This window comes from Suillus paluster (assembly GCF_016628075.1).
Source record: "Suillus paluster strain FC165 chromosome Unknown EDB91scaffold_8, whole genome shotgun sequence".
NCBI classification, from domain to species: Eukaryota; Fungi; Basidiomycota; class Agaricomycetes; order Boletales; family Suillaceae; genus Suillus; species Suillus paluster.
The window spans coordinates 318,487-340,790 of record NW_024537568.1 but is presented as its reverse complement, the minus strand read 5'-3'; the positions used below and the strand labels follow the sequence as shown (position 1 = coordinate 340,790).

The 22,304-nt window shown below is 50.4% G+C and overlaps 7 protein-coding genes across 7 annotated transcripts; 2 read left to right on the top strand and 5 right to left on the bottom strand.

The window, feature by feature from the left end:
• Positions 1 to 370: 370 nt before the first annotated feature.
• Positions 371 to 7,309, bottom strand: EDB91DRAFT_1111446 (uncharacterized protein). The gene is made up of 19 exons (XM_041317758.1): positions 7,218 to 7,309; positions 6,966 to 7,164; positions 6,228 to 6,910; positions 5,868 to 6,172; positions 5,699 to 5,814; positions 5,347 to 5,645; positions 5,108 to 5,289; positions 5,006 to 5,060; positions 4,673 to 4,953; positions 4,436 to 4,590; positions 3,767 to 4,384; positions 3,300 to 3,720; positions 2,935 to 3,252; positions 2,737 to 2,885; positions 2,470 to 2,683; positions 1,853 to 2,419; positions 1,410 to 1,800; positions 887 to 1,360; positions 371 to 837 (listed from the first exon to the last, which is right to left on the bottom strand). The coding sequence occupies exons 1-19, from the start codon at positions 7,226 to 7,228 to the stop codon at positions 573 to 575; spliced, it is 5,703 nt and encodes a 1,900-aa protein (XP_041180943.1). The 5' UTR covers positions 7,229 to 7,309; the 3' UTR covers positions 371 to 572.
• Positions 7,310 to 7,370: 61 nt separating this feature from the next.
• Positions 7,371 to 9,104, top strand: EDB91DRAFT_1111445 (Clavaminate synthase-like protein). Its single transcript, XM_041317757.1, has 4 exons — positions 7,371 to 7,594; positions 7,664 to 8,534; positions 8,596 to 8,617; positions 8,672 to 9,104. Exons 1-4 carry the CDS (start codon positions 7,524 to 7,526, stop codon positions 9,013 to 9,015), a joined length of 1,308 nt encoding a protein of 435 aa, XP_041180942.1. The 5' UTR covers positions 7,371 to 7,523; the 3' UTR covers positions 9,016 to 9,104.
• A 28-nt stretch (positions 9,105 to 9,132) lies between these two features.
• EDB91DRAFT_1111440 (RAM signaling pathway protein-domain-containing protein) lies at positions 9,133 to 12,644 on the top strand. Its single transcript, XM_041317756.1, has 6 exons — positions 9,133 to 9,513; positions 9,570 to 9,681; positions 9,732 to 9,824; positions 9,877 to 10,133; positions 10,184 to 12,047; positions 12,159 to 12,644. The coding sequence occupies exons 1-6, from the start codon at positions 9,251 to 9,253 to the stop codon at positions 12,522 to 12,524; spliced, it is 2,955 nt and encodes a 984-aa protein (XP_041180941.1). The 5' UTR covers positions 9,133 to 9,250; the 3' UTR covers positions 12,525 to 12,644.
• Positions 12,645 to 15,608, bottom strand: EDB91DRAFT_1111427 (FYVE zinc finger-domain-containing protein). Its single transcript, XM_041317755.1, has 7 exons — positions 15,361 to 15,608; positions 14,028 to 15,306; positions 13,901 to 13,964; positions 13,521 to 13,830; positions 13,399 to 13,469; positions 13,140 to 13,332; positions 12,645 to 13,091 (listed from the first exon to the last, which is right to left on the bottom strand). The coding sequence occupies exons 1-7, from the start codon at positions 15,397 to 15,399 to the stop codon at positions 12,846 to 12,848; spliced, it is 2,202 nt and encodes a 733-aa protein (XP_041180940.1). The 5' UTR covers positions 15,400 to 15,608; the 3' UTR covers positions 12,645 to 12,845.
• A 49-nt stretch (positions 15,609 to 15,657) lies between these two features.
• EDB91DRAFT_1111425 (uncharacterized protein) lies at positions 15,658 to 17,349 on the bottom strand. Its single transcript, XM_041317754.1, has 5 exons — positions 17,038 to 17,349; positions 16,871 to 16,986; positions 16,277 to 16,807; positions 16,166 to 16,223; positions 15,658 to 16,114 (listed from the first exon to the last, which is right to left on the bottom strand). The coding sequence occupies exons 1-5, from the start codon at positions 17,143 to 17,145 to the stop codon at positions 15,839 to 15,841; spliced, it is 1,089 nt and encodes a 362-aa protein (XP_041180939.1). The 5' UTR covers positions 17,146 to 17,349; the 3' UTR covers positions 15,658 to 15,838.
• A 283-nt stretch (positions 17,350 to 17,632) lies between these two features.
• Positions 17,633 to 18,446, bottom strand: EDB91DRAFT_1047546 (uncharacterized protein; the record flags this gene model as incomplete). The annotated part of the gene is made up of 3 exons (XM_041313330.1): positions 17,633 to 17,856; positions 17,914 to 18,270; positions 18,329 to 18,446. Coding segments are annotated over 3 exons (699 nt in total), but the record flags the coding sequence as incomplete, so codon positions are not given.
• Positions 18,351 to 20,204, bottom strand: EDB91DRAFT_822542 (uncharacterized protein). The gene is made up of 4 exons (XM_041328516.1): positions 19,608 to 20,204; positions 18,873 to 19,553; positions 18,495 to 18,709; positions 18,351 to 18,445 (listed from the first exon to the last, which is right to left on the bottom strand). The coding sequence occupies exons 1-3, from the start codon at positions 20,054 to 20,056 to the stop codon at positions 18,694 to 18,696; spliced, it is 1,146 nt and encodes a 381-aa protein (XP_041180937.1). The 5' UTR covers positions 20,057 to 20,204; the 3' UTR covers positions 18,351 to 18,445; positions 18,495 to 18,693.
• Between the last annotated feature and the right edge of the window lie 2,100 nt (positions 20,205 to 22,304).

Below are 22,304 nucleotides of genomic sequence, written 5' to 3'. Positions count from 1 at the left end.
TGCTGTATCATAACGTTGATATGCTACCGAGATTACAGTATATGCATTGTTCCAACCAGAGTCACATTTGCTGAGGAGAAGAGTAGATATAGTTCACCAGGACGCCGGCTTGTAGGGAACACCGTTGACATTACTCGGGAGTATGTAGAGCCCATCGCAAACTCTTGAACCTGAACGTCAGAGCTATGAACTGCGCTCCGAGCGTGGCAAGCACATAGGACTTTTAAATGAAAGCATGTTGGAGATATATTCTCTATCATACAGTACTCCCTTGTCGATGTTCCTGTCTGCCACGGCTATCATTGATGATGTGGTGGGAGACGTTGTGTCTGAGGCCCGAGAGCATCATGCTTCCCCTTGACAACATGTGGTTTGATAATTATACGCGGTAGTCTTGACCTCATGGTTATGAAGTCCTCGCAGTGGCAAGTGAGAGAAGACCTATCCGTGACTTAATCTACTATACATTATTGGTGGAGTATGGGTACATTCTACTATAGATGCTATGTAGTCGTGTCAAGCGAAAACCAAGCCAATGCATAATCAATGAATGAAATCTAGAATCGTCCACCTCACTGCATCCCCAAGGAGCCCATGAAACTCGACAGATCGAGTCCCTCATACTCATCCTCCGCGGGAATGTCTTCAAGACCCGCCAGGACGTTCTTCTGGCTGACAGGACCAGTTGGGTCTTTTGCCTTCTTCTTTGTGGCTGCATCCTCCTCTTCCGTAGTTCGTCTGAAAAGGTCGAGGACAAGATCTGTGTCCATTGACGCCAGACCGGAGTTCTGCTGCGTTAACACTGAGTTTGCGATATTGAGCTTGAAGCGTTGTAAACTATGGACGTTGTCAGAGATCGAATACAAGACGATAGATCGAAACGAACCCCATGATCTTCTCTTCCAATGTGCCCTTCGTGATCAAACGATACACATTGACGACCTTCTTTTGTCCAATGCGGTGAGCTCTGTCCATAGCCTGAAGATCCTTCATAGGATTCCAGTCATGTTCCACAAATATTACAGTGTCTGCCCCAGTGAGGGTCAAACCGAGTCCACCGACGTGCGTCGTCAATAAGAGACAGTCAATACTGGGATCCGAGTTAAATGTTTGTACGATAGCATGACGCTTATTGGGGTCGGTTCCACCATCAAGTCGCATGTACGTGACGGAAGGCATATGTTGCTTGAAGAGGTCATTCTCGATGATGTCCAACATTTGCTTCATCTGACAGAAAATTAGAGCACGATGTTGAGAGAATGCGCCGCTCGATTCCGATAAGCTCTCCGCAGGATCGATCTTCCCACTGTCACCAGTAACCGCAGAGCTGCCTCCAATACCACAATCCGTGAGTAGTTGCCTGTCCCGCATTTGAGTGTTGCAACTAAACACATAAGAAAAGATCATACCTTAGAGCAAGTAGTTTTGGTGCGTGTTGAATATTGTTCAAGCTCTCGATTTTGCAATTCATCTTGGCGAGTGCTGCAACGACGGCGTCTTGGTTCGTCTTCAGGACCAGTGAAGGATGATTACAAAGTTTGCGGAGATATTGTAGTGATTGGAAAACATGTTGTTGCGGGGCATCCTTGGAGGATGAGACAGTTCCCTGGATGACGTCCTCCGCATTCGTCTTGGCTCGTGAGCCGGAGAAGTCGTCGTACAGAGCTTTTTGCACATCTGACAGCTCGCAGTAGTAGTCCTGAATGATCTTCGGGGGAAGGTCATTTAAGACATCCTCTTTCAGCCTTCGTAATAGGAAGGGCAGGACTTGCTTATGCAGAGCCTCGAGAGCAAGAGCAGCTACAGAGAACTTGATTAACTGCAGACTAAGCCCTCAGGACGCGTCACTTACCAGCTTCACTAGTCTTCGCCTTTCCATCACGATTTGACAGAATCGGCTTGCTGAATCGCTCGTTGAACGACGTTTCAGTCCCGAGGAAGCCAGGCATCAAGAAGTCAAAAAGACTCCATAGCTCCAACACGTTGTTCTGGATTGGAGTTCCCGAGAGAATGAGGCGATGCTGCGCATGTATGGCCTTGACAGCTTTTGTGAGTTTCGTCTTCGCGTTCTTGATCACATGTCCTTCGTCGAGGATGCAGTATAACCAGTTGAAATCTTCTAGGCTCGAAATATCGTTCCGCACAACTTCGTACGAGGTGATGACCACGTCCTTCTTGGACAGTTTAGGAAGAATCCTTGCGCGTTCCTTGGAGTTGCCGGTATAGAGGATAGGTTGCAAGTTCTCGGAATATTTTAGGATCTCGTAGTACCAGTGACCGGTAAGAGTGGGAGGGCAGATGATGAGCGATGGAAGATGAACAGCATCGGGCAATTGCGTTTCTTCATACTTCTTAGCTCGCTCTGCGTGCTTGCTGGCCAGTATGCAAATGGACTGTAAGGTTTTCCCAAGACCCATATCTAGAATGTGTTAGAACGATGCGGGAAATTTCAAGGAAACTCGAACGCACCATCACAAAGAATTCCGTGCAACTGATACTTAGCCAAGAACGCCAGCCAGTTAACACCTTCTTGCTGGTATTTGCGGAGTTCTGCCTTGATAGGGACAGGTATGGTGTACTGCTCGACCTTGCTGCCATCAAGAAGTTGGGTGAGGAATTGTCGCTCAGTTTCACGCCTCTTCAACAGCTCTTCAGGGAAGCCGGGAGGATCAGGCAAACCAGCCTGGAAAAAAAAAAAGTGAGTAAGGGGAGTGTACACCAGGAAGCAGTACAAACCTCTAATGGAACCATCTTGACCAGGGACGCAAATGTATTGGTAGCAGCAGAACGAATATCGTCATCGGGATCACTCATACGCCCCAGCACGGGGACGATAAGAAAGATGACGTAGGGCAACGCTTTGATGTCGAGGTGCTGGACGATATCTGTGCCAGGTATGATTGACAGAAGATTGTGGAGCAGTGGAGTACGTACGATAGATAGCTTCGGCAGAACCCTGACGGTTTGACAGCACGATAGCATCCCCCAATAGCGGGATGATCTTCTCGATGGCAAACCGCATGGCGTCAGATGTCATCACATTACAGATGGTAGCGAAACACCGCGCAGCTGCCTGCCGAATGATGGCATATCGGCTGCGCAGCGCCATGGTAATAGCGGGGAACAGCTCTGCAAGCTTAGGCCAAAGATCAGGGTGAAAGGTGGGCACAACTGCTTCGAGGACACTGAGCGAATCAATGACATCTTGTCCATATTGTTTGTCCATAAGGGCGTCAGCTTCGTGTGGTAACGCTGAGTAGAGGTCAGGAAAACGGAAAGCTCAGAGAATAGTTTCGCACCTGTTGTGCATGCGCTCAGCAAGCCTCCCGCCATGGAAATCCACATCTTCGGGATGACATGAAGGAGCTGAGAGCCAAACTTGGCCGACAGCTGATCGAACGCTAGGCAAGCTCCTCGTCTTGATAATTGTGCTTGCGCAGCATCATCGCTCGACTTGGCACTTTCAGCACCGTTCGAACTATCCTTGCCATTCTTCCCCAGCTGCGTTTGCTTTGACCAAGAAGTGAGGGACAGAACACCCTTGTAAACAGACCGTGAATAGGCGAAGGTCGGTGTTTGCTCCACGTCTTGACACAGGAAAGTACACAAATTCTTGACGATCTTGTCGGGCGGTTGCGTAATATTATGTTGGAAGCAGAAGTCGATGAATGTTGCCACTGCGACTGCTGAGCGGGTCTGAAGATCCAGATTTTCCTCATTCTGAAACAAGGTAAGCTTGGCAATTGATAATCGAGAATCGACATACCTTGATGCCGTTCATGATGCCCTTGACCACAGGACTAACTTTATCCGGGGTGCTCCGAAACGCAACGAAGGAAGCTGCAAAAGCCGCTGAAACGCGAGTGTCATGCTGTGCCTTGACCTCCGAGTATTGTTCAATGCTAATCACGACTTTCTGTCTCTTCTCGGCAATAACTCCCAACTCGCGCTTCTTCGTACGCCCAAGGCTGTCCTTTAGTTTCGTGTACATCGGACCGACCGCTTGTTCTGCAGTTTCGATGGTGAAACTATTCGGTTTGGTGCCAGTGATGTCAATCTCGTCACCGAGGTGAGGAATCAGGGAGATCGGGATCTTGCAATCAGTCGCAAAGCAACGAAGTAGCGCAGCGCACTCTGAGTGAATGCGGTGTAGCGTGAAGGCCATCTCGTGATACGCAATCGGAGGCGTGCCCTGCAACCAGGCCAAACACATCGTGCTGAGTTCTGCTGCAAGAGGAAAAGCCTCAATGATGGGTGCAGAGGGCGATGTTGCATCGTACGCGCGAGCCCATTCCTCTGAGACGAGGGCGGCCAAGAATTTCTGAAGCATGCTGGTTGACTGCAAGTAATGAATGAGTATGGGTTGGAAGAGCTCGTCGATGGACTGCAAAAAAGGCGTCAGAAAAAAATAGACGCGCACTGAAAAATACAGTACCTTGGGAGGCCAATAAATCATCAGATACGCCATAGAGGTAGCCGCTGCGATTCGAGCCTGCATGATTACCACAGCACTGACTAAGGATAGATCCTGGGCAAGCATGTTCTTGTCGACGTTATGTCTCTCCAGTGGCACTGAGTCGCATTCGTCTTCTGTGAAGGCAGGATAATGAAATGTCGAGCAATCGATGGGGGCGCCAAGTGGCGTCATCATGGTCGAGTACCAATCGAGGACGGTTTGCTGCTTTCACCAACTTCTTCATCCACCCGGGCACAGAAGCTACAATCTCGAGCGCCGTCCGCCACGCTGTCAACGTGACAGCGCGAATGTCCGCCCGCTCTTCCACAATCAAATTCTGGAAAAGAAGGCGAAGGAATGACGTGACGATCCATTCGCGGGGAAGGGAAGCTACGGTCATGAAAGAAAGCAGAGTCTTCACTACGGCGAGACGAACGTTGGGGATCGTATGTCGGAAGAATGGGAACAGTGTGGGCGCCAATTCCGTGAGTGGGAGACTAATAAGGCCTGTCAGACATGCGACCAAGAAACAAGCAAAGAAACCCTTACGACACGCTAGCTTCTGCAAGGATATCAATGACCTTGCTGTAAGTTACGAGTTTACCTACCGCCCATGAGTACTACCCTGTAAGACCACAATTAGAATCTTACCCAGCAAATCCATTACGGCGCCAACACTTGAGCTCAAGTCATCCTTCATGCCGCGCAGGCAGTTCCAGAGAACCAACAGCACTTTATCCAGAGATTCTGGAAGCTGTTCGACGAGATGGCCCGCGACCGGAAGCAAACAAGATGCGGCCACGGCACGAACATCATCGTCAGGATCACTGAGACTGCATCGCCAGACGTTAGGAAGCTTATGACCATGAATACTATGTGAAAATGCTTGCCCGAGCACTGCGGCATCAACAACGCCCTGCAGAATATCCTTTCCTGTGTCACCAGCAGTCTCAAAAAGATCACTTCGCACGGCAACCTCGTATTTGATCCCGAGAAGTCCTGCGTGCCGAACCTCCCATACGTGGCTACGATCGCCCTTCTTGCTCTTGGTTGGTTTTTGCCCCAATGGGAAGTCCTGCCGGATCATTTGCAGTAGTATAGAATGGACATGCTTCACAGACTGCTGAGGCATGTGTAGTAGAAGGGATGCGAGTGTTTGTGACACCGTCTCACGGACAGGTGCCACAACCTACATTGAACTCAGTACATGATTACGGGTGAGTGTATGCAGGAAAGACGAACCTGATCGGAGACGAAGTCCCCAAAACGGTCGAGGACGAAAACGCACAAGAGTTTTGCGGCCAAGTCGTTACACCAACGCTCATGTGCAAGAGAATTTTCCTCCGCCGACAAGCCGTCTGAATTATGTCGTCAACGACAAGCTTGGCACCACCACGGACAAAATTTTCACCTTTCATGCCACCCGAAGACCCTTGGACCTTGAGCAATTCGCGCAAAGCCATGGCAGCACCATGTCTCGATTCCCAATTTGCAGAGAACAGGTCGACCTCTAGGAGGGCTACAATACCTTGCCACATCCAAGCCCCTGGAAGGACCTCCAGCGCATGTGATTGTTGGGCTGCTTTCGGTGACACTGCACCACCCTTCGAAGGATCTATGACGACCTTCTCTGCAGCGAATGTTTTAACATTGTCAGCAGGGCTCTCTAGTCGTGACCTTGGCGCATCCTGCGGTTCGGCTGATACCAGTCGTGCTCTAGGCGATCAAGAAAGTGAGATGAAAACGAGAATATTGTAGCAATTGTACCTACTTGTTTGATGGCCCTGCAGGGGTCGCGCTGTACTTGGCACCGGCCGGAGGTGGAGGTGGTGCTGCAACAAAGGCGGAATTGCCTGGTTTCCGTTTCCGTTTGAGGCGGTTTCGTTCGCGTGCTGAAAGACCGTTGAGACAATCTCCCTCCGTAGCTATTGTCGGTGACGGCGCAGCGGGGGTTGTACTTTTTGGGCGAGAGAGCAGTGGAGGTGGCGAACGTTCGCGTTTGACTGGAGTCTCGATCACCATCGGGGAATCTACGGGGGTAGCAGTTTCCTCTCTCTTAGGAGAAATCTCGTCTTCACGATCGGCTTCAGCCTCCCCTTCGACGGCGAGTTCTTTGTCCAGGTCCATGTCATCTGCGGCACCTACGCTTTCGAGGAAGTCAAGGCCTAGCCGACCCATGGCTTCCTTACGAGCTCTCTTAACCTCTGCTGCATTGGCAAGGATGCCGGTTGGCTTCGAAAACTCTGTGCCGGATGAAGCAAGAAGTAGCACGCCTTTCTGCATGAGTTCTTGCACAGAAAATGTAGGGAAGTCAGGAGAGGATGTATCTAGATCTGGGGGCGGTTTGACGTCAGTTTGCGGCTGCCATACTGGCACGAGGGAGAATATTTGCGAGAGTGCATTCGATGCGGCCGATCGTGTGTCATGGCTCTTCGAATGCAAGTAAGGTAAAATCTGAGCGGTCGAAAGTAAGTACGAGGAAATATGGAGGGCAACGCGCTATACAGACCCGAGCCACGACGGCCATTAATTCAGACCATGCTGAGGAGTCACCGAGAGGGACATGGTGGCGAGTTGACTTGATATCGTCTTGAACTGCAACATCACTTATGACACTTTTCGCTGCAAGTTGGGCAAGTTGTTTGGCTGCTGTATTCCTCACGGAGGACGAAGATCCTGTATCAAGAAGAAGGAGGAGCCTGTCCAACCTGGAACCGATAAATTATTCATATGCTACTAGACCGCTGGAAAGTGGGTATACCTCGAAGTCATTTCCGAAAAAGGAATGCGGTCAACGCCGTTTCGGCGCGGGCCGGATACAATGGGTTACTTTGAGAGGAAATGATCGTCTGGGGAATTTTCTCACGGCCGCTCCTTCCCCGTTGTCCTTTTTATCTTCAGCCACGCGTGACGAAAAATGCACTCTGTCACGTAAATGTTCGCGTTTGTGACACTTTGATACCTTTCACACGTGGAGTGCCCAAGTCCGCAGAGCAGAACGCTCATGTAGCCGCCCTCCTTGACTCTCATTAATTTTGTTACAGGTTATCAGGTTCTGCCTACTCATATGAGCCTGGACTCATTTGACCAACTCCTCGCTGAGTTGAGCGACGAAAGTCACCCTTGTACAGTTGGTAAGTTTCATTCTCAAAAGAAGTAAAAAAGATTACCAATTTTCTGGTCAAAGACTTACGGCGATGCTGGCAGCTCGGTTTACTTCGAGTTTCATGCTGCGGCTCGTTTATTGCGTGACAACGCCGACTCGCGTACTATGAAACCTTTCATCGATAGGGCGTATCGAGAAATGTCCTTCTTACCGCCATCCGCGTCTCTTTGCTGGCGAAGGCTGTACACAGACGCCTGCCTCTTCTGCGCTATATCCAAGGTTTCTGATTCGGTACACGTTGAAGATGCAGCGGCTTCAGAAGCTATTGCTACCTTGGATCGCGCCATCATTATAGCAGGCGCTCCTGGGAGATTGGAATCTATCCATCAGCTCATCAAATATATCCAGGATGATCATCTAACGCTGAAACCGCTCAAGGCCCCTCCTGGTCACAGACAGCCTCTGACGCAGATGTACTGCTCCAGCGCCTTCTCCGTTGGTGTTCCCTGCATTCACCCCCCACCAAGTGTCTTCGGGAGGGAATGGTCACAAAAGCCATTTGTGCTCCGACGTTATGGTTACGTACAAGGCTGGAAGGCCCTGAGTTCATGGGCGTCTATTGACTATCTCCGTTCTGTGGCAGGCCCTGGTCGTATTGTGCCTGTCGAAGTTGGGAAAGACTACAGGGCTGAGGAATGGACCCAAAGGCTGATGAGCTGGGACTCTTTTCTGCAGTCTCTCGACTTTCCTGAGCACCCAGCTCAAACCCAGAATGAAGTGTTATACCTTGCACAACACAACCTCTTGATGCAATTTCCGGCGCTTGAAGGCGACATCGGTATTCCCGAATACGTTTATGCGTGCCCTGATCCTCCATCTTGTTATCCTGCATACAAACCTCCGGGAAACACGGACGGGCTGGTCATTAATGTATGGCTCGGCCCAAGGGGTACCATTTCCCCGGCCCATACTGTGAGTCCCTCCAAGATTAGATGTCCTGTCGATGCACGAGTCTACTGATACCATCTGACAGGATCCCTTCTTTAATTGCTATGGTAAATGGCTTCTTTGCGTGCTATTTTGATTATATATTAAATTTCTCGTGCTAGCCCAAGCGGTCGGTCGTAAGACCGTCTGGCTCGCACCGCCCGAGGTTTCCAATATGATGTACCCATTCGATGAATCGACATCTGACACGGCTAATAAATCTCACAACCCAGCGGCTAATACTACGGAGCCATCGATGTGCAATACTTCTCGGGTAGATGTGTTTCCTGACTCCGCGGAGGCAGAGCAAGCATCGCAAGATGCTTTCCCCGCTTTCTGGAAAGAAGTGCCACAGAAAGCCATGCGCGTGACTTTGGCCCCCGGTGATGTGCTATTTTTTCCGCCCGGATGGTGGCATGCGATGCGGAGTGAAGAGACGAGTTTTTCTGTTTCGATGTGGTTTTAGGATGGCCTTGTATACGTAGATACCTTGATGGTGATTATTACGAATAATGCGAAAGTCGGAGAATGACAGCTGTTCAAAGTCCACTGGAATTGTCGGATAGACCGCGTGAGTGTACAGCATTATTGGACCGGGTGGTACCGAGTTCAGCGCAACTACTGCCTCTGGTTCATTGTTGGGAACAATATTTGTTTGACCGCCCAGCCGTCGACCCTGCCTTCTTTACTTTCTTCTCTAAATGTTAGTCCCGGACGTTGACCGTGCTGCTGGGCGCACGTCACCATTCCCGGGTACTACTAGTAGATTTGGCGCTTTATCTCCTTTGCTTTCTGCTTCACTAACGGAAGAACACATCGCGGAAGCCCTTCAACAGTCATCCGACAATGGCGCTACCCTTGATCTTACACACAAGAACCTGACAGATGTTGGTGACGATGGTGCAGAACATCTAGCAACCATGGGCAGGAACGACTCCCTCGATGACGAAAGTTCAGTACTCAGGTATGTTGCTGCCAACGCGTTGTGGCCTCAAGTTCACAATACCCTAACTACTTTAGGATTGCCTTGGGGTACAATCGTCTTGCTACACTCCCTACTGCGTTTGCCCTACTGTCTCGCTTGAGATACTTGAACTTGCAGAACAATAGTTTCATCACTTTCCCCGATGTAGTGGGTAGCCATCCAGCTCACGCGTTAAATGGTTGCTGAACGTGACAAAGTTAACGGTCATGCCATCCCTAGAAATTCTGGACATCAGTCGAAACAAAATCAAACGACTACCCAGCCAATCAGGCTCTCTGATCAACCTGAGGGTACGTTCCTTGATCCCGTTCTTCCCGGTCGTGCTAAAGGTGATCTCGTCAGGTTTTTTGCCTTTCACGCAACAAAATCACGCGCGTCCCGGTGTACTTTACTGAATTTCATGAACTTGACGTCTTGAAGATAGACCACAATCCGATAGAGTGGCCGCCGAAGTATGTTATGGAAACGTCAGATGGAGGAAAGGAGTGGATAACATTCATGCAGAAGTGGATGAAGAACAGCTCTCGGCCTCGCTTGGACGTGAAAAAGCCCAGTATGGACTCGTTTTTGAGTGCAAATGCTGCTCTGGATAACTCCATGTAGGGAATGAGTCTCTATCATACCTGAATGCCGACTGACATACTTACAGTGAGGACCACATACAATCCTGGTCTCATATGCACGATGACTCAGACCCAGGTGTTACCCCCCACGCTCGCTCCTTCTCTATTGACTCCACCTTTCCCCCCCTTCCGGGACCTGCAAAGGCGCCATCGCCGCGTTCCGACCGCCCGCCACCTCTACGCCTGGGGACGCTTCCTCCATTCAAAGTGCCGCCTCGATCAAGTTCTACCGGGAGCTACCTACCTACTCCTGCCGAGTCCGTATCCTCTACAGATGATGACAGTACAGCCGTGCCAGAGGGTTCACAGCATGGCCGTAATGCATCATTTGCCGGTTCAGCTCGAGATCGCCGTCCAGCACTGTTCGGAAAGAAGAGTCTACCAGATCTCCGTGCAGCCAAAGTGAGTGACGGTGTCGACAAGCAAACTAGTAATGGAGCAAGCAAAGGAGTCGTCTCACCTGATCCACAGTCACAGTACGAGTTTTCAATGCCCTCACCTCTCTCTCATCGTCAAGACTCCTCATCATCGTCTGACGGTTCCTCGCATTTCCGACGCCAAAAGGCCTACGGTCAGACACCTCCTTCATCTGCATCACCGACCTCTGGCGATCCTCCGCGGCCGGTTCCCGAAGTCGAACGCCATGCATACTTCAAGCGTCTCTCTGCGCTTCCTACCAGTGCTATGATTATTAATCTCCCCTCCTCACTACGCTCCCTCGTAGAATGTGCACGGTCGCTGTTCTTCGCTGTTTCGCAGGTGTATCAGGCACTTTCACACTATATCACTTACACCAACGACCGCCAACTCTCCTCCGTACTGAAGAAAGTCACTGACCCTGCGTATACTTACATGATGCAGTTGAACGGTGCTCTCGATCGGTTTGATGCGATTTGCAAGAGAACGACGCCACCTCCTTCGCTCTGTCGGGCGCTTGTGGAGAGCAGTAGAGACACTGCAGCCATGTTTGGCAAGGCTATCGCGATGATGTCACTGCAGTTGAACATCCTCGCGTCCAAAGATGATGACCGCTATATGCGCTCACTGGTGCTGATCTTTTACGGTGCCATGGCCGAGATATCGAATGCATGGCAGTCGATGGTTCCACACGTTGAAGCCATCAAACCTCATCTCTCGGATCGCCGGCGGCCTCATGTGGTGAAGCCCCAACCAGTTCCGCATTCCAGTCCTGAGCTTCTCCCCGCATCAGCACCCCCGTCATACTCCCCATTCAATGTGCCGCAGCATGGTGTTCCAATCGCCAGATCACGGCCCACACAATCCCTTGGTCGAGCAAGAACCACGCGGCGCCATGCTGGGTCGTTCAGCTCGAAAGACGTGGAGATTGGTAAATCCTTACCTTCATATGACCTGCCACTCCCATCTGGCGGTATGGTACATTCTCCGTCGGCGACGCTTCGTGCAGGACAACGTCATCCGGCGCTTCCCCTTTCAGCATCGACATCGAGCCTGGCTCCCTCGTTGATGAATTCCAGCATGCCTTCGATATCGTCGCTGTCTGGGCACCCAGTACACGCCTCTCGGAATGGTGAGCACTCCCGACAAACGTCTTTGACGCCGTCACCTGCGCCATCGCCACCTCATGCGCCCATCCGACGCCCAACACTTGAAATTCCTCCTTCCCGGACATTGGTCGACAAAGACGCCCTCGACGCCATGGAAGTCGCAGTGGAGGCAGCGCCTGCAGTGTGGGAGATGCTGAAAGAGATTGTGGACAATTTATCTGAAGGAGCTGAAGAATTCCGCAACACGCTTCTTAAAGCTAAATCCACGACAGAGCGCCTACGTACTAATATAAACGCAATGCGGTGCGCTGACCCAGGGGCAGACAGAAAAGGCCTCCGCGAGGACGCACACGTGTTCGTCAAGGTGATTCATCGCTCTGGTTGCCTTTTCTTGGCTTATTCCTGTGGAGATCCACTAGTCTTTTAAATCTTTGGGGTGATTTCTGATACTGACTGCCGAGATTCCATTCGACAGATCGTAGTGAAATTATCAAATATGGTCAAAACCCACGGCACGTCCCACGCCGTATTCTCAGATCTTCTAGGCAAGATGTTGGCATTGACAAATGCCACGCAGGAGTTTGTGATGCTGCTGCACGTCTCGTCGTTCTCGCCATCATCGACGCCTCGACCATACTCTCCCATGACTGCTATCTTGGCGCCGTCCGCAGTCGGGCTGACTGCTGTTGACGGGCGGCTAGGTGCAAATTTATCCAGAAGCCGCAGCTCCACACAGCCGAAGACATTGAAACTGTTTGGTCCCATAACAGTCCCGCGGAGCGCTCTTCCAAACCAGTCCTTCCATATACCCCGGATGCGGGACACGAGCGATGAAGGTTGAGCCCTGGTGGCCTTGTAGAACTGATTAACTGTTATGTCCATGACTCATCCTTACGACGCATGACGCATACCTGTAATTATCGTAGCATCCATACCAATATCTCATATTACATATTCAACTAGTACTGTCTCTTGCTTTCAATTTTCCATGCCTATATTATGCTGGATCCTACAGGACGGTGATGTGTATGTGAAGTAAGAGGGCCCCAAAGCATAAGATCTATCGAGCGATAAAATGAGGATGCGGATGTAATTGTAGATTCCTGAGATATTGTTGTGTTTGCGTGCATGAACCAGCTATCATCATATACTTGTCTCCGTCTTATCGCGTGTCTCCTAGCATACGATCGATTTCGGCTCTGATTTCAGCGAGGTTTGCCTTCAGAGTCTTCGCGTCTTCGAACTTGCGATGCGCCATTGCCTCGCCGACGAAGGATTCGAGGAGAGCTTCTTGCTCCAGGAGCGGCTGTAATGTGTGGGCGAGGTCTGAATCGGGGTCCACAAGCGGTGGCTCGAAGGGCGCTGCAGGTGACAACGTTGCATCGCGCTTCTTGGGCTTGGGCAGAGACTGCGCGTAGGTCAGTTCGGCGTATCAAAAAAACGTTGGTTTACACACCTGAAGTGGAAACATGTTTTTCTGCAAAAATAGATTCGCCCTGGTGAGCACTGCCAGCTGCACGTGATGCTGGGAAGACCCTGTATTGCACGGAATGGCGTGTATCCGTTTGGCCAAAACGTCGTATTGAGCAAAGGCATCAAGAAGGCGCTTCCGAGCTGCGGACGCTTCTTTGGTTGGCTGGTCGTCATTGCTAGATGTACGGGTGGCAGTATAAATCTATGCAAAATTGACGTAACGGGACAAGCCCAGTGCGTACCTGAGCGTAAGAAGCAGGTCCTGAAACTGCGGAAGGGCGTCCTCGATCTCCTTCTCGAGGTTAATAAACGCCTATTCCCGTATCAGTACAATGTAAACTCAATAGCTCAAGTAATGACTCACGTCATAAAACCTCACAAACGGCGGCACGCTCGCCATCTCCTGCCAATACTGCTGTCGCGTGAGCACAGGTCTGCAACTGCGGCACACCCTGACGCCGCGGAGAAATTTCTCCTCATCGCCGGTGCCCGCACGACGCACGCCGTAATCGACGCCCTCCCCAACCTCCTCGATGCGCCGTGTCTTGGCATCGACGACGAAGAGCACTGAACAGGGGCTCTGACGCTGCGGGAGCTTTGGCGGGAGGCTGCAGATGATGTCCCCGCAGAGGCGGCAGTGGTGTTTACGGTTCGTGAGTGGGTGAAAGGAAGCGCTGGAGGGATGTAAGTGGGATTCTTATGTAGGAACATTGGTGGTGTTGGACACGTAGATAGAAGACGTACGTGCATAGAGGACATTTGGATACTGCAGCATCGTCCTGCCAAGGTGTTATCCGCTGCTCTGCGGCTGGAAAATAATAATAATTCTGATCAATATCCATTCAAGCGAAATGAACGATCACGTATTTACCTCGAATATCACCGTTGGAGCCCTGTTTCATCTGGCTTTGCAGTACCCCTTTCCACAGTTCACCCGCATCCATATTCTTAAGGTCAAGATTAAAAAACGACGAGGCCCTCCTCTTCTCCATTCCTCTTCCTCTTCCATTAACACTGACCTCATCTTTCTTCGCACCCAGGCCTTTCTCAGCAGAATTCTCCACAGGAAAATGTAGAGCGATAAGCTTCTCGAGTCTCCGCTCTAGTTTCGTCCTTTCCACCCGCCCCTCGTCAGTACGTTTATTCCGTAATTCAGTAAACTCGTCCGTGCGGGGGCGGTACAGACCCCTTGGTTGAAACCCCGGACGATACGGCGCTGCAGACCGCGCAGGGGTGGATGTACGTGTGTGCGCAGAGGAAGATGCGGGTGCAGATGAGGTGGAGGGGAGGGATGGAGTTGACGCTGCAGGAGAAGCCGAGGTTGAGGTGGGTGCTGATACTGGAGCTGATGTGGAAGCTAGCGGTAGGGATGCTGGTGTAGGTGTGGGTGAGTAGATTTTTGGTGGTGGCAGGGGCGAAACCATCGAAGATGAACGCGGCGGTGGGCTGACAATATTCTGAGGGAAAGGTGCGCTTTCTCGTCGAAGTAAGACTGGCAGAGGTAGTTTACCACCATCTGATATTGCAGATGCCACTGATGTAACCGAGGTGACACGGCTATGCATCGCGGGTGAATGCAGTGCATCGAGATGACGGACGCTAGTTGATGGTGCGGGGGAGTGGGCGGCGGGCGGGCGGAGAGGCGAAGGATTCAGAAGCGGGGATTTTGCGGTAGGTGGACGGAGGCGCCTGAACTTGGATGGCTTGGGAGAAGCGGCAGGCAGCTTCATTGTGGAGGATGCGGGAGATGAAGATGGTACTTCGATTTCTTTGTCTTTCCCATTTGTACGTGGAACTGACTCCTCCTCGGGTACAGACGCCTGAACAGGGTCTGGCAAAGCAATATTAATGCTTGCAGGGGAAGGTAACTCAGTATTAGTTGATGAGTCAATGGCGGTCGGTGAGGAAGGAAGGTCCTCCGAAGGTACTATATCGACGCTGGGTGCTCGAGTCTTGTCTGTTACGACAGTTGGATACTCTGTGGAAACGGTCAAGACCTTCTCAGATTCATAGTACTCTTGGGAACGAGTGAACGTGGGAGCTGGGATGGAGGGAGCTGTAGAGATGATGCTCGATGGACGGGATATAGGCGGCGGCGAGACGTTGGGAACCAGATGAATAGCAGAGACGGTACGGGAATGCCGTTTCGACTTTAGACATTTAAATAAATGAGAACAAATGAGAATACAAGACGATTAACGTACTCTGTAGGCCTGATACGGGACTTGAGTCGGCGAATCCATAATAGCTCACTCAGCTGAGCAATTGGATATACGAAACGTCTGCGAAGTAGTGAGTAAGTCGGTAGTCACACCGTATGTGCAATGCATAAACAACGAGGACGATACACTGAACCGCCCGTAGGAATGGTGACGAACAAAATCAGAAATCGTGAGCCCGTCAGGGCACAAGCTGGTGCGTTCTGTGAGGCGCCCTCTCACCGGCGTCCTCTACAACAACCGCAAGCGCCTCACCCGCAGCTATTCATTAAGACCATTACATAATCAGGACCTCAAATAGATTGGGTACAACGAATGTGCGAATAGTACAATACACGGTACAATACACAGTTCTATTACAGCTTATCAACATAGTTAGTACAGAAACAAGTAGCGCAAACAATACACAAAAGCAGTAAGATACGTGCTTCTCCCAATCATAAATTAAATATAGAACGTGGCCTCATGCCAGAAGCATGCCAACCACCACACCCACCAGGCCAACCACAGCGCCTGCGCCACGGTTACTCATCTTCATTGCACCACCCGTCTTCGTCTGTGTAGCTTGTGCTCCAGTACTCGTACTCGTGGTCGAGGACGACGCGGTCCCGTTGAGCTGCATGGCTTTCGCCTTGAATGCAGCATAGTTGTTGGATCCGGACTCGACCGCGTTTACGGAGAACACCATGCCTTGCCCGCAGTGCCCAGTTTGTGCACAGTAAACCCAAATCGGAGCAGTCTAAGACATTCGATATCAGTACAAAAAGTGGTAGGGTGTCTGGCCGCTCACATCATTAATTTTGATCGTGTAGGTAGGGAATGTCGTCGCATTAGATCCAACAGGTACGCTGACAACCCCGTCAGTGTCGCCCATCAACTAATCAACATCAAAGACACTTACAATCCCGAATCGAACCCAACTTGCCCACTCGTAGATGTGAGCGTAAGCCCGCGACACGGATTCGCAAACGTGCTCTGTGTCGCCGTGTGGTTCTTTTGCATGAACTGGAACGTTACCGTGTCTCCGGCTTGTGCAGTAATATTCGACGGCGTGTAAGTGAGGCTCGTGCCTCCAACAACAACCTTGTGATCCGTGCTTGTTCCGCTCGTCGGTGCCGCGCTACCGGGGTACGACCCGTAGGTTGTAGTCACAGTTTGCCCGCCAACAGTGACAGTCGCAGTGACAGTGGTGACCCCAGTCGGAGCAGTTGCAGTTGCAGTCGCAGTCGAAGTAGACGAAGATGATGCCGTAGTATTGCCCATAGCCGCTGCTTGAAAGGCCGCAAACTGAGTGCCTGGGTTGATCGCAAAGACCATGCCCTGCTTGCAGTGATTGCCTTGTTCGCAGTATACCCAAACTGGGTTCATGTCCTGCACCGTAAATTGGGCTGCAGGGAACGGGCCATTTGTGTTGTTGGCCGATACCGGTATGCTATGCGCGCCCATGGACGTCAGTTTAAAATGTAATTTTATACAACGGTGCTTTCGTGCTCACTAGCCAGAGTCAAATCCACCGGACATCTTCACACATGGTTGAGCGAAAGTAGATTGCGTAGCCGTATGGTTGGCTTGTTTAAACGTGAAGATGACGATGTCTCCAGGGTTCGCATTCTTCACATTAATGAGCAATGGATAACTGCAAATTCGACTGCAGGGACGTACAACAAACTGTGGATCATATCTTAGTGGACCTCCACCAACAGTAACGTTAAACTGGGCAGCCTGTGCCAGTGACACCACACCCAACGCCAAGAATAAGCTCGAGAACATCGCAGATGGTCAGGTTGGAATGTTTTGAAGTGCCACAGAATTTAGAAATAAAACAAGGCCAGTCAAGCTGAGACGCTCTGACACGGCGACGAGAATTAGAAGGTGATGGTCAAGACAGAAAAGCCGAACAAGCAAACAACAAGCCGAACAACTGTAAGTAGCCCTTTATATGAGCCATTTGTGCCAAGGTCCACAAAAGGTCCGCCAAAACAAGCATAACAAAAAATAGGGTGAGGATCAAGCCCGTTATGGAACCTGAACAATGATCAATTGCCATGCGACCGATCATCAGAATTGCCTTTTGGGGTATCTGGAGAACGGTTGTCTTGCAGCTTTTACTACTTCGAGTTCTGAGTGTTACAATTCAACGTTGAAAGACGATAGAACTCATACAAGCATACTAAAATACAGGCCAGTACTAGTTACAGTGTCTAATACAACAACTCCCAATCAATGTTCGCCATGTTTCAGATATTCGATATCCATGTCAAGAAAAACTAACATCGTCCACAGGTAGACCTTCGCGATAGATAACAGAATCGAGTCCAAGAGTCTTTTTCAAAACCCGTACATCACCTTCAGCAAAATAATTCACCAGGAATGATCCCCACTTCCTTATCACAGGTTTGATGATACCTTCCCATTCTCTCCCAAAGAATTTACCTTTCTCGACTCGCCTGAATGAGAATATTTCCTTGTGTTTTTTCTTACCTGTATTTTGGCGAGCTTTAGCACCAGCTCCGCATCCGCTTAAAGAGGACAACTTACAGTCATCACAGACTTTAATAGGAGCAGCCTCTGACAGACGTTGTACATCCGACAAGCGAACGTCAGGAAAATCGGGACGCAGATAAGGAGCGTGTGTTGCAAGATCCTGGAGTTCAATATGTACCAGCCGCTCGAGCTGAACAACTATCGGACCGACGACGCCCTCCATATTATTTTCAAGGAGCTTCTGTATCGAGACCTCGTCATCATCTTCACGTTCTTTTATAGTCTCAGGCCACCACCCGCGGACCCCTTTTATATATGAACGGCATTGTGCTTTCCAGTCTGCGTGGCGTTTCTTGACAGCTCTGACAGTATACCCAATTTTCAGTGAGAGCTTTCCCTCGTTCTCGGGGTCTTTGTAAGGGCTCAGCTTGCAGGCCAATGTTTTTATGATAGGTGAAGGAATACCTACCGAACACGTTCAGCGCATATACATAGCCTGATTTCCTGTCTCTTTCCCCGAGACCCTTTTTGATGGTGTTTCGAAGTTTCTTTTGGGTATCGGGTTGCAGGTATCCAGGTATATAATCTATTGAATGTTCAAATAGGTTCGACGAAATCGGTAACAAACACCATACCACAAAAGCGGACGGAAACCTTCTTCCTGCCCGGGTCGCCGTACTTTGAATCCCTCGTCATCAAATGTCACACATTGGACTATTTCCCGGACGGTGCCATGACTTGCGGATTAATGATGATGACAGTATTGAGCGGGAGGTTTGACTCGCACTTTGCATGGATTGCCAAGCTGTGTGAGTTGCCCACATAATTTCGAATTCACATCTGTCGTTGGCTTCGCAGTGGTATTCGGTGTGGTGGGGGAGGTAGGAGTATTATGACTTGCGGATTGCCAATGATGACGACAGTATTGAGCGGGAGGTTTGACTCGCACTTTGCATGGATTGCCAAGCCGTGTGAGTTGCCCACATAACCCCGAATTCACATCTGTCGCTGGCTTCGCAATGGTATTCGGTGTGGTGGGGGAGGTAGGAGTGTTATGACTTGCGGGTTGCCAATGATGACAACAGTATTGAGCGGGAAGTTTGACTCGCATTTTGCATGGATTGCCAAGCCGTGTGAGTTGCCCACATAATTTCGAATTCACATCTGTCGTTGGCTTCGCAGTGGTATTCGGTGTGGTGGGGGAGGTAGGAGTGTCATGATTTGCGGATTGCCAATGACGACGATAGTATTGAGCGGGAGGTTCGACTCGTAGATTGCCAAACCGTGCGAGTTGCCCACATAATTTCAAATTCACATCTGTCGCTGGCTTTGCAGTGGTATTCGGTGTGGTGGGGGAGGTAGGAGTGTTATGACTTGCGGGTTGCCAATGATGACGACAGTATTGAGCGGGAGGTTTGAGTCGTATTTTGCATGGATTGCCAAGCCGTGTGAGTTGCCCACATAGTTTCGAATTCACATCTGTCGTTGGATTCGCAGCGGTATCCTTGGATTGCCGGCGCTGAGGACCTCTCACCCCCACGGATGAAGTAGAGGCAGGAGGACTGGTATGCTGTTCATGATGGTTAGGGGCTTTGGCTGGTTCTGTGCATGTCTTCTTGGTGATGCCACTGCATAGTGTCTTTGATTGCCCAGGCTTTCCTGTATACGGAATGTCTTCTGCCTGATGTTGAAAACTTGTCGTGGGACTTGAGATCAGGAATTTCCGAAGGCCGAGAAACAGCGCTTACGTTTCCAAGACCTCGAGCACTATATTTGATGTGGTTTCAAGAGAGCGGCTCAGCTCCGATTTGTCTTTCGTCTCTTCCCTACGCCGGATAGGTATGGGTCTGGCTTTGCTATCACGTGGAGGGGTATGATCGGGCGTCACAAGCCCTGGCCCGCTAGATCGTTCAGATGGGTTTCCGGTAAAGGTCGGAGACTTCGTGTCCTTCGGGACGCCGCGAGACCTGGTAGGAGTGCGAGGTGGAGAGGTGGAACCAAACTGACAGGAGTTGCGTTGTGAGGGAGAGTCGGGCGTTACAAGCCCAAAGACTCGATTGATGCGGGGCGGAGTCGAGAGAATGTCTCCACATGATGGTATACCAATAGTAGTCTTCGTGATAATAGCCGCATCGTCCTGACTGTCGTCCTCTGGGACTCTGGTCGGGTTGCGAGGCATTTGGTGACTTGTGGCCATAGTAGGATGTCGTGGTGAGAGAAAGCGTAGTGTAACTACAGACCATCATCCACATAAATACCTGGAGGAATAGACGCCTCCCCGTGTCCCATTGGAGGTTGGAACAAAGAAGGCCATATGAAAACAAATATCTCGGCAGTGATGGAATGCGCGCCTGATCCTGTGCCAACACCGCAATCGCCCGCATAGGCCGAAAGATAATATTTGGAGAAGTGATAGATATGAAGATGTGGGGGAAATATTTCCCTGAACGTCTAGCATAGCAAGGCATCTAGATGTTTAACTTGAACACATAATCGATAATCATGTTAGCGAGACACAAACCTAGTACTATATCATGCCAAACTAAGCTACACATCACGATAGAAGTCCGCGGTACGCCAGATGAAGGTCCGAACAGGGGTCTGACAGTCCTGGAGGAAATAAGCCAAACTAGTAAGTCAGCGCCGTACAAAGACAACGCTCTGTTGCAAAGAACAATAGGAGCATACGTACAGTCTGATGGTGGCGTGCGGGGAGGACCGCCACGCTGAGTATCGTCCCAAATAAACAACCACAAGCCATCGGGTAGGGACGTTGGGCGGCAAAAAGCCTGAGTGCTGGCACCGGAGCCTGAAGCATTCATGGTGGCTGCTCTCCTGTAGTCACTCTAACAGAATGAAGACAGTGGCAGGTATCACTAATATCCAGAAAAGTTGGTGCCACAGTACATGCTCTAGTGCCAGTGTGGGTCATATACGAACGAAAGACGAGTCGATGGAAACACCTCAAGGCTTGTCCGTAGGGTGGTGCAAGCTGAAAGTATAAGCGACCTGTAAGTAGTCAAGACTGTCGTCCCTTAACCGTTACGCCAAAAGGCAGTGATAATGAAAGCTAGCGCTCATGAGTCATGCTTCATTATCTCGGACAGTATTTATGCTGATTATGGGAACTCAGGTAAGCCACCGGGCTTACACGACCTCAGCTATCGAATCGTCCCTCCCACGCCTCCGTCCGACCTTGGCAAAGGGCGCAGCCCCATTTTCAGCTCACTTTCCTACTCCACCACGGTCAACTAGTACTTGCCTGGCTTGTCGTTTTCTCGCTTGCCTGCCTCCTTGCCAACTTCTTGCTCAAGACTTTCCCAAATGCATACGTCTCTGTCGTATCGTCTACATTCCCTTCATGTATCTTAAACAACACGGTACCGGTTGCGGTAATGACCGACAACAAGGACTTTTTGCAACTGGAGTACAACAGTTCGCTGACTCGGAAGGCGACCAATATGGAGCCTCAGTGAGCCAGATCATGCCATGCAAAATGTTTCGATGGCGCTGAAATCGGTGGTCTGTCTTGATGGATTCCTTGTATGTAGGATGTTGGTGTGGTGCACAGAAACATAATAACAAACCCTAGATATACTGTACGCCTCCCCTCAACCTCCCTTGCCTATAATATACCAAACATATGACTGTCCCAGGAAAGGTCTACTGTACGAGTTCCCGTTTGCGCAGTCCCCCCCCCCCACAAATACGCACATAAAAATTGTTGCGCACTGTTGCTGCTGGTTTCTCCTCCGAGTTTACCTCTGAATGTGAATGTATCCTCGAGTCGCCGTCACTGAGTGTAGTAATCGATGCCAAGGAGTCCATGATGGAACACTAGAATGCTCTGCAGCACCGCGAACTTCTATCGTGATCCGGATAGCCTGGGTCAGGTAGCTGCTTGGCATTGCGCTGTTACGATATCGATATATCGTTGGTGGGTCTCTGTGGGTTTCCAGTAGTCTCCCCTGCCAGACCTAGCCAGCGAAGTCGTTCCAAGGTCTCCAGAAAGTGGGTCTGCGATAGTCCTGGAGAAAGCGGGAGGCTCTTGATTGCAACGGTTCGGCGTGACCGTTATTACCGTTGGTCTTAATTGGTGTAAGAGGCTTCATTCAATTGGGGGGCTCCCATGTGGCTAAAGAACAATTTTTAAAACTGCCATCCGAGCAACATCCGAGTCTCGAGATCTCACGATCGTTCGTCGATAGTTTTGGGAAGTCTGTGTTATGAGTTCAGAAGTAGCTAGTGCTTCAACGTCATCTTCATGTCATGTCTTCCCACCCCACCACCAACTGATCTCTACCTGCTGGAAGCCTATCAGCCCTGCAGAATGACTCATTATCGACCGTGGCTGGTCAATCTGCAAGTGGCGTCTCGTTAAGTATCTGAAGAGTTCCGCGCCTAAAGATGTCAAGAGAACCACTACTGCCCACGACAAAACTACA